This window comes from Myodes glareolus, chromosome 12, assembly GCF_982192425.1.
Source record: "Myodes glareolus chromosome 12, mMyoGla1.1, whole genome shotgun sequence".
In the NCBI taxonomy this organism is placed as follows: Eukaryota; Metazoa; Chordata; class Mammalia; order Rodentia; family Cricetidae; genus Myodes; species Myodes glareolus.
The window spans coordinates 66,335,743-66,346,718 of NC_142037.1; the positions used below are offsets into that span (position 1 = coordinate 66,335,743).

A 10,976-nucleotide genomic window follows, 5' to 3' on the forward strand; every position below is an offset into this window, starting at 1 on the left:
GCTGGATTATAGACATCATCTTGCTTAATCTTCCAACAGCTCTGTGAGGTTGTTTCTGTTATCATTCCCGTTTTGATGATGAGAAACAGCTTCAAATAGGTGAAGTGATAATTTAGTCATGGGAAGGGAGGTCAGGCAGGAAGCGCAGAGTCAAACCCAGTTCTGCTGGGGTTTATGCTTTCAGCTGCCAGAATGCTGGGCTCTCGCGGGCTGCTGTCCTCTTTTTGGTATTTTTTCTGTTTTTCTTTTCTTCATAGCAGAGCCTAAAGGCCTCATCCTTTGGAAAGTCCATATTGCTTTACTGGCGATGCTAGCACGTGCTCCTGAATACCGTAGGAGGGGGATGGGTAGATTTTGGACCACCCCTCTTACCCAGTGTACAGGTTGTATTTCTGCAACCTAGAAATCGAGAATGAAAAATCCTAAGATCTGAAACTTTTGAAGACTGTGTGATATCTCAAGTGGAAAATTCGATACTGTGAAATTGTGTTTCCTATAAATTTGCAATGTTGTTTAGAATTACCGTTAAGTTGTGTGCATATAAACGAATTTTGTGTTTAGACTTTGGTTCATCAGCAATGTATGAGCATTTCTGTGCTGTTCCTGAGGGAGGCGATTTAAAAGAAAGAAAAATGTGTTTAGTTCACATTTTTAGAGGAACTTTTTGGTCCATGGCTGATGGCTCTATTATTTTGTGCCTGAGACAAGGGAAATGTTATGGAACATGTGAAGAAGGTGGCTGCCCAGTTCATGGTGGCAAGGACACAGAAGATAAACAGGGAGAGGCCACACTCCTTCAGTGATCTACCCCATGACCTGCCTCTTCCACTCACAAGTCCTAAAATTTCTGCCACCTTCAAAATAATGGCCAAGCCTTTGACACCTATGCCCGTGGGTACCCTTTTGTATTTGAACTATAGTACTTTGCCCCTGGCCAGCTCTTGTTCCTTTGGTAATACAAAAGGCTTTTAACTTATCTCCATGAATTCCCATGGTCTTCACAGTTCTTAAAGTGCTCAGAGCTCCAAGTTCAAAGTCCCTCCACAACCTAAGCCAAATCTCAGCAGAAAGCCCTGTGAGATCTAGGGAAGGTCCATACTTCAGTATAAAGTGATGCAGTGTAAACATCCCCATCGCAGCAGCACTAAAGCACTGTGAGATCTAGGGAAGGTCCATACTTCAGTATAAAGTGATATAGTGTAAACATCCCCATCACAGCAGCAGAAAGCACTGTGAGATATGGGAGAAGGTCCATACTTCAGCCTAAAGTGATGCAGCCTAAATGTTCCCATCACATCAGGGGAGAGGAGGGTAAGATAGGAATAGATGGACCCAAGCAAGGCTGAATCCCAGCAAGATGAGCACCTGCTGCCACAGTGTCAACCATCCTGACAAGTGATGCCATAATGTGAGCACCTGGGCTCTGGGGTAGCCCCACACCTATGGTTTTACCGCTTGCAGACCATATGGCTTCTCCCTGCTCTAGCTCTTACCATTCCCTGCAGCTTTTGTTAGGACGTGTCCTGTGTTTATGCATCTGTAATTCCTCAAGTTTCAACTACAAGGCTTCTGGCCCTCCTGCACCTGGCTACCTAATCTTTCTCCTCCCCTGTCCCTTGAGTGCTTCGACAGAGACCCTATGAAGCTGTCGCTCTTGCCTTCTGCTTACCTGTGAAACCAGAATCATGTGAGAGACTCCAAGGTCCCCTGGCAGCTCAGGAAGTAGCTGAACTCTTTGGACCATGACTACGGTGGTCTGATTCCCTCAGATGAGTCCTCATTCCCATCTACACCACCACGAATATAGTCCTTTTTATCACCAGATCTAGCTGGCACTCTGATCTTCTGAGTTACTATGAGAATCACTAAGCGCAAAGTGTTTTTGTTTTGTTTTGTTTTTTCCCTGCTTCTCCAGACAACTTCCAAGTTCACAAATTCCTTCCGCAAACCCATAACCAAAGGCTTAGGAACCACAAGGTCTGAGGGTCAGAGCAGCCACCCCACTTTCAATATTTTGTTAGATTTTGGCCCACTGTGGCATATAACCAAGAGTAGCCATCTGAAGGGAAGAAAGGTTCATTTGATTCCGTGTTGGGTGTGTTGTCCATGAGTGACTGGTTGTGTCGCTCTGGGTCTGAGGCATAGCAAATGTCATCTTGATGAGAGCAGGTAGAGGAAGGCCTTGATGACTGCCTGGTGGCCAAAAGAGGGTGGAGACAGGGAGGGTCTAGAGACAAGGTGTGTCTTTCCAGGATATGACCAATGACCTGCTTCCTCCAGGTAGACTTCACCTCCTAATGTTTCTAGTACCTCTCAGAACAGAGCCAACAGCTAGGAACTAAGGCTTCAACACGTGAGCCTGCCTGTATGGGGAATTTTATGATCAAATCACTAATGCAAGAGATGTATATATGCAGATGTTCTCAAATTTGAGGAGCTGGAGAGATGGCTAAGTGATTAAATGGCTGTTCTTTTAGGGTACCCAAGTTTGTTCACAGCAACAACATTGTAGCTCACAACCTTCTGTGACTCTCCTCTTAAGGGAGCTGATGCCCCTTTTGGACTCTTAGACATATTGGGAAGCACAGTCATATATTCAGTCAAAGCACCCATGTAATTGATAGATAGATAGATAGATAGATAGATAGATAGATAGATAGATAGATAGATAGACGATCAATAGGTAGTTGGATAGATATATAGATAAATAAGTATTTCTCAAATTTGAAAACATTCCAAATCTAAATCTAATGTCTTTCCAAGCATTTCAGATAGAGAGTGCTCAACTTTTATTGAGTGTGTGTGTGTGTGCGTGTATACACACACACACATATATGTATATATATATATATATATTCAATATATATATATTCAATAAAGGATTTGTTTTTCAAGACAGGGTTTCTCTGTGTAGCTTTGGTGTCCATCCTAGAACTAGCTCTTGTAGACCAGCCTGGCCTCACACTCACAGAAATTGTGAGTACTCTGCCTCCTGAGTACTGGGATTAAAGGCATGTGCCACCACCACCCAGCTATTGTTAATCTGTTTTACCAGGTTGTGAGCTCTTCTGGGCTTGGACCTTGGTTTATTAGAGTTTCTGTTCCTGGTAGCTGACATACTATCCAACACAGTGAACGCCTAGGGAATGACAGTGAGATAAACATGAGCTGATGAATGAACGTATGCCATACATAGAGTTTCATCTTAGGGCTTAGCTGTTAAATAGTTAAATTAGTGAAGTGTCTAGTCAAGGAAGAGACAATTTATGAGTTTACTAATGATGTGAAACAGAGGACTGTTAACTAACTTTTTATCATTTTTAAGGCAGCAAACTAATTATACCATAAAAAAATTTAGCTGAGAAAAAATATAAATTCCATGTTTGAGTTATGAAGATCAACAGTGTAAGTGCAGGGTGAGAGAAAAATGTTTTGACAGCAGCAAATGTGGGGCCAATTAGGAATTTCGTTGTCTGTAACTCAGTGTGGGCAATGTAAGAGCCAGCCATGATAAGCTAAATATGAACAGATCCACCCAAAGGAAGTTCTTTACTTCCAACCATTATCACCTGCCAGAGTAGGACTCAGCCAACGATAAATTTAATAGAGGTCTGAGTCTCAGTAGTTTACCCTGAAGCAAGGTAGAGTTGAGATTACCTGAGCACCACCCCAAAACAGACCATCCAAAGGAATGCCTAACATTCCAACCGGTGTAGATAGGATCACCTGCCAGCACACAGTCACCAGGATACCCCTAGACAAATGTCAGACAATCAGGGGTCCTGAACCTCAAAAACCCCTCACTCCCACCTTTACTACTTTAAAAAGTCAACTGTAACTGAGCTCGGGGCTCTGTTTATTCCAATACATTGGACATGCGGAGAGACTGAGTTTGCAAACTTGCATAAAATAAAGGTTCTTTGCTTTTACATATGGGATTTGGTCTCTTTGTTGGCTTTTAGGGACTTCACGGATTTTGGCATAACAGGTGGAAATTAATACAACCCAAAATAGGATGAATTGCACACGGCCTAGAATGTCTAACTCTGAAAATCTCAAAAATTGATGAGACTATGCTAGAAGGATGCAAGAACCAATTTTAAGAAATGACCTATAGCCAGAGCTGAGGCCAACTGAACCACAGGATTAGTAGTAGTAGTAGTAGCAGTAGCAATAGTAATAGTAATAGTAATAATAAATTATAATTGATAGCACCATAGATATATCCAGGTCCAGGCATTAAGAAACAAACAAATAATGGATAGATAGTAGGATTCTATTTAGTGTATGCAAAGAATTGAAGAAAACAGAGAAATGCCCTACAGACAAGAACAGATTTACAGACAGAGGCATTCCTGTGTAATAGAAGGCAGGCACTGTGGTCTTTGAATAAGAATGCCCCCCCCCAGACTCCTGCATTTGGTTCTTAGTCATCCAGGAGTTGGGCTGTTTGATAGGATTAGAAGGATTAAGAGGAGTGGCCTCATTGGAGCAAGTGTGTCACTGGGGGTGGGTTTTGAGGTCTCAGAGGCCTATTTACTAAACCCAGTCGCATTCTCTGCTTGTGGATCAGTATGTTGTTCTCAGCTCCTAGTCCAGTGCCTGCGTGCATGCCACCATGCTCCTGCCGTGATGATAATGAAATACACCTCTGAAACCGTAAGCCAGCCCCCCCAATTAGATATTTTCTTTTATAAGAGTTGCCTTGGTCTTGTGTCTCTTCAGAGCAATGGAACAAACAAATAATGATCATATTTGACTAAAGCCGTCATATTTCAGGTTCAAGGCTTAGGACTCAGTGGAGGGCAGGTGAGGAAAAGTGGAATGGCAGGATGGTGTCATCGGAGACTTCTCCTTGGGTTTTTAATTGTGAAACTCGGGCCTTATAGTCTTTTCTATTTTTTCTTTCTTATAAAACTAGAATTATGCCCATTTTCACTATTTTCTTCTAAGTATCATTTCTTTTTAATTCAGGGCCCTTACATATATTGGCTATAGGGGAATGGAATCATTGTAGAGCTCTCCACCTGATAACTGGTCCACAGTTTCATTTCAAATGAAATTGGAATGTCATTGACTCTGCAGGTCACTTTTGGGTGTGTCAGTGCATGTTTAGTGTTCTGCATGATGTAGAATAGTCTTTAATTGATTTCCATCTTATTTCAAAGTATCTAATTATTTGTTTTTTGCAAATAGTATTTTACTTCAAATTTAGCTCCCTCTAGTTTCCTGCTATATTAATTTCCTTGTTTCTGTAATAGAACACAATTAAGGATGGGAGAGTTTATCTTTGCTCACAAATTAAGAGTGCAATCCATCATGGGAGGAAGGCATGGAGCAGGTGGCTGGTCATATTACATCTGCACAGGGAGGTGAAGGCTGGTACTCAGCCAGCTGTCCTCTTTCTCTGCTGCCCAGGACCCAACCAATAGGATGGTGCTGCCCACGTTTAGGATAGGTCTTTCCTCCTCAATTAAACCTTTCTAGAAAAATGCTCATTAATACACCAGACGTGTGTTTCCATGGTGATTCCAGTCTGTTTTTGTTGACAGGGAAGAGCAACTGTCACAGATGACATTTAGAATAGAGTTGATCTTTGTGTTTGGATTTTATATCCAGGGACCCGGCTGAATTCACTTACTCTAACAGTTGAGGTACTCTATATATACCCAGCCTAGTCGTTCACATTATCAACAAAGCATAATGGAGAATGTTCGGTCTTTCGTCATCAGGATAACAGATAATTATGACATTACATATCATAGCATGTGATGTTCCCATTCACATAATATGGGGTAAAGGAATCCAGACGCAAAAAGGAACATAGGATGTGATTCCGATGTCGAACTGGTCAGAGTGTGGTGAGGGAAGGGAATGTGTTTTCTTTGGAGGTGTTTCCCTGGGAGGCAGCATGTGGCTGTCTTTGAGGACTTAGTGAAGCTGTGTGACCTGAGATGGGGACACTAATGTGTTCCCTGTAGAAAGTCACCAACATACGTGCATAAGGTTTATTATATATAGTGCTTCAAAGCAGGTTGAGCCAGGTTCACGTCTTGAACTGTGTTTTAATTAGCAAAATTTTTCCATTTAAAAACTATTAACAAAAAATTTTTTGCATGAAGGCTAACCTGTGCCTCTTCATCCTTAGAGAAAAGGAGCTCAAACTTCAATATCTCTGCCTGTTTATTGCTGCTGACTGTACAATGATGCCCAGTGTGTTCTTACTCAGATCGCTTGCTTCATTTTACAGATTTTTGCCACTGTTACAAAGGGCTTTAGGTGCGAAGGCTTTAAGCAGCTCTAATGATTTGGTTTTCAGATAAACCCTGAGATAGTGTCATAATGAATGCCACTTAAGGACTGTGCCCACAAACATCACCCCTGGCTCCCTCAGTAATTAAAGCTATTAGATTGTCCCCATGTTTTGTTTTCACGAGGCTATCCTCAGAGCAACTGTCGAGAAATGCTAATGGGGTCTGGAGAGATGGCTCAGTTGTTGAGAGCACTTCCTGTTTGTCTAGTAGACTTAGTCCCTAGCATCCACATCACGTGGTTTATAACCATCTGGAGCGCACACACTGACACACACATACACACACACACACATAGAAAAATAAATAAATAAATACAATAAATAACAGCTCTTTAAAGGAATCCTAATCATTTCTAAGCAAACACAAATTTGTCTTGAAATAATTCAGAGTTTCTTAAGTTTTCTAGAAGGAAAAGCATTGTGTATAGAATTGCCTTCTAAGTATTCAGTTGACCTTTGAGCAGCACAGATTTGATCTCAACAGTTCCTCTTATATCTCATTTTTGTCATAATATTTGAAAAAGTTTTGAATAAGCTTGCAGGTAAATATTGCAATTTAGAAAAATTGAGAAAGTTGAAAAGAATATGTAATTAATACATAAAATAAAGATAGATGTCATTCTATTTTTAGTATTTAATACCATGAATATTTTTAAATCTGTTATAAACAGTTGAAGTTATAATTTACATGCACACTTATAGACCGTATGCAACCCCATATGCCAGGGAAACTCAAACAAATATAAAGTTCCATGTAAATCCTAATTATTTTAAGTATAATCTGACAATGTTAATTGATAAGACTTTGGGTTAAGGGGGGATACTGATGTAAGTTTGGGGAAATCACAAGTTATGACCTAGTTTTTGCTCTTCATGTTATTCATGGGTCTTCTGTATTTAGGCATAGTGCTGACAGACAGAATGGGAGACCTTCATCGGGGGATTTTTCCCTAATACGTGTGTGTGTTTGTGTGTGTATGTGTGTGTGCATTCACACATGTGCACATGCTTGTTTAGAACCTGTCCATCACTTACCTCTTCAGACAGTGTCGGCTCCTCTGGATGTAAATAAAACACATCTAACAGGGAGGCAGTTGAGAGTCCTTCACACAGATTTCATTTTCTCCTGCAGTCCCATCACCAGGACAGATTCAACACAGAGTTCACAGCGTGGGGCATTTCCCGGTGCCTATCCGGCAGCCCCTGAAAGCCACAGCCTACGTGAGTCCAACTGTTCAAGGCAGCAGCAGCAGCAGCAGCAGCGTGCCTTCATCCAACGGCATGCAGCTGTACGGCAGCACGGGAATCCCCACTCCCAACAAAGCTGCAGCGTCTGGGATCCTGGGCCGCAGTGCCCTTCCGAGACCTTCGCTGGCAATAAATGGGAGCAACCTGCCTCGGAGCAAAATTGCACAACCGGTCAGAAGGTAAGAATAGCTTCAGTTGTAGTTTATTCAGTTCAGATAACTTTCTATGCTTGGACATTCAAAAGGTATCCAGGTCAGCCTCACTTTTCTCTGGCTAAGTTTAACCATAGGTCACTGTCCTTCATGGCCCACCCTGGGTCTCTCTCAGTTAGATGTCTCTGTGTAGTCAGATTCCCCTTTCTCTCACCCCATCCTTGTCCCTCGTCCCTCTGACCCAAGTTCCCTGTGTGGTTCGATTCTTCCCTCCTCACGTCTGTGCTCACGGTGATGCCTCTGCCCAAGGTTTGAAACATCTTAATTTCATTCATCAGGAACTTAGTCAGTTTGTATTGATAAATTCCAGATGACTCAGGCAAGTTTTTTGTTTGTTTGTTTGTTTTTCTCAGCTTAAAAATATCAAATTCCTTCTAAGGGTACATTTCAGACAAGGGTAGTGATAGTAAATCATGACTCATTTTCCTTTGTAGATGCAGAAATGTACCATGTTTATGGCTGGACAGAATTATGTGACTTATATAGTCATTGTTGGGGACCTCCATTTTCTTCCTGAAGATAAATACACACACACACACACACACACACACACACACACACACTCACCTTAAAGGAGGAAGATTTCTATTCTCAGTACTGTCAGAGAATATGAGAGAGTCTGTTTCCTTCAAACTGGAGAAAACATTGGGTTTTTCAAATTTATTTTTTCAATATTTTTCAAGTTTTTTGCAACTACGAAAGGAGGCTCTTTATTTAAAATGTTAAGAATTTGTGTCTGAGCTTATATATCTATTCAAGTTGCTCTGTGCTTTAAACTGCCTTTCCATTAAGGACTTCACCTTTTGCTTCTCTGTCTTCAACTCCTTGCGATATATTGAAAGTTCACTTGTGCTTATGGGACACATGGGGCCCTGCTCTCTGACCTCGGGCTCCAGCAGATGGGCATGCACTCTGAGAACCCAGAAGGATGTAACTTGACACACATTTGGGACAGGGCCAACAGCTTGTCATTACTGAATGGAGGAGCTGATGGGAGAGGGGAGCAGAGTGATGGGACCCCGGGGGATTATTAACGGCCCGTTTGCTTTCCTCCTCTCCTCCTAGTTTCCTGCAGCCCCCGAAGCCCCTGTCTTCGCTCAGCACACTGAGAGATGGGAACTGGAGAGACGGCTGCTACTGATGCCGTCTTATGGACCCTTGAAGAATGAGAAAGAAGTGAAAATGAGGGTTGTGTTACCTAGCTGGCTGGGTAACAGTGGATGCTGGGATATTCTTCCCCTTTCACACGTTAACATATGTACTGCGTTGTTTTTCCGTGGACCAATCACAGAGACTAACGATTGCACTTACTCTCTGCCCGAGATACCGCAGCATTCTCAAACCCACAGTTGCGGTATCCTGACACTTAGATCTAGGAAGTTTTTGTAGAACTGTTCTGTACCTGAATACTTTTTGAGAGACTTGAGAAGTATCAATAATGCTTTGCCATATGAGGTTTTTAAAGTACCTTGTTCATTTTACTTATATGTTCTGAACATCTTTCCGTTACACGTTCTGCATTTTAATACATTGCATATTTACAACTAGGTTCTATAACATGGTTTGAATTTTAATTTTTTTATAGTTTACAGGAATTTTATTTTTTGTGCCTATTTCTTTTTATGCCTATGTAAACCACTATGGAACAACTTAAAATTTGTGCCATAAAAATATTTTTGTGGTAAGGTACTATTTTTTTAGCTCTCGGGATATATCAGCAAAAATACACCATACAATTTGAGACATAATTTTACGTTGAATGAGCACAATTTAATCTAAAGCATTGCAAGGAGACAGCCAGACGGCAGAGTTAAACGGTCTTGTCTTTTTCATTGTTAATTTATTGTCTTACATGAGTTTCATATTTATGACAGCATCATAAGCACATTGCACTTAAGACCTGCAGTGTTTGCTACTCAACCACAATTGATTTTCAATACTTTATTACAAAGGATGAAACTGTAATGTTTTATTAACAATGCTTCTGGAAATGAATGCATTTTAAAGCAAATAAATCTTTTTGATAGACCTTTTACAAAACCCATTTGCACTAATGAATGCTTTCTTATGGTCTGTGACTTACTATTTGTTACTGTGTACACTGCTGTTTTGGAATGTTCGGAAATAAAGACTCTATTTCAGCAATATCAGGTCACGCATGAGTGTGCAGCCTTGAAAGGGAGACCTCCCTGCTCGTTTCATTGCAGCTGGAAAAGCAGGCGCTGTGGCCATGTTCCTGGAGAAGGACATTGCGGAGACACTTAGAAAACCCACGTTGTTAATACTGCATTTTCTTTTTGTTTTTCTGACATGTGTTTGATAGGAAGTACAAGGCTTTTAGTTTTGTGATCAGACTTGTTCTCAGAAAGGCCACTCGAGCTGAAGTATCTTGCTGGCAGGACATATGTACAAATGACCAGTGTCCGTGGGGATCAGGATAGCCATGGGGTGTTGGATTCGCAGGCTTTCTCAGTATCAGGGAAATGGCAAATTGTTGTCGCTGTTCTGGATAATCTCATCCGAAGATGTCATGAAGTTTCATCAAAGGTTTAAAGGATACCTATGGTTAATAACTTTGAATGTTATTTGTGCAGTTCCTATAGAGTTTAAAGGACTTCTAAGGATGGCGGTCACTGAAAATGAAGAGTAGGCACGTGGAGACGGATATATAGAAAAGGAAATGGTGATTAGCAAGCACATCTCCGGTGGTAGCAACCATGTGGAGCGTTTGGTCCACTTCCAGGGAATTTCATATCTAGTCATCACTGTTGTTCCACCTCTAAAGACAAGACCCTCAGTCCTGGAGAGGGGAGAAAAGGTCGCAAAGAGGTCAGCCTTGGCCGAGCATTTGTCTGGCAAACAGTGAAGCTGCTTTTTGTTCAGGTCCTTCTGACTCAGAAGACTTTGCCTCACTCCTATGTTCTTTCCTGTGAACTTGTGTAGTTAAGTTAGTCCATATATGCATATACAAGACATGAATCAGCTAATATATTTTATTCTGAAGAAGTTAAAGGACTTAGTTAAGTTTCAGTTTGACTGTTTAATTTCTATTTTTTACGTTCTAGTTTCCTTTAGGGAATAAAGGTTTCTTCTTCTCTGATTTTATATTCTTGTTCTAGAGAGAGAGTGTAAAACCTTCAACAAGTTAGTCAACCATAGCATGCTCCATCTGGAGAGTCATGAGGGGAAAGGGAGCCATGGTA

At 41.3% G+C, this 10,976-nt stretch overlaps 1 protein-coding gene across 2 annotated transcripts in view; it reads left to right on the forward strand.

The window, feature by feature from the left end:
• Nucleotides 1–9,920, forward strand: part of Slain1 (SLAIN family member 1) — a 57,570-nt gene extending 47,650 nt beyond the window's left edge. For both annotated transcript variants that reach the window (XM_085698222.2, XM_085698223.2), the window contains 2 exons: nucleotides 7,446–7,740; nucleotides 8,839–9,920. In XM_085698222.2, coding sequence (XP_085554348.2) covers nucleotides 7,446–7,740; nucleotides 8,839–8,914 — 371 coding nt within the window. In that variant the 3' untranslated portion in view covers nucleotides 8,915–9,920. The remainder of the gene's footprint in view (nucleotides 1–7,445; nucleotides 7,741–8,838) is intronic.
• The last annotated feature ends 1,056 nt before the right edge of the window (nucleotides 9,921–10,976 follow it).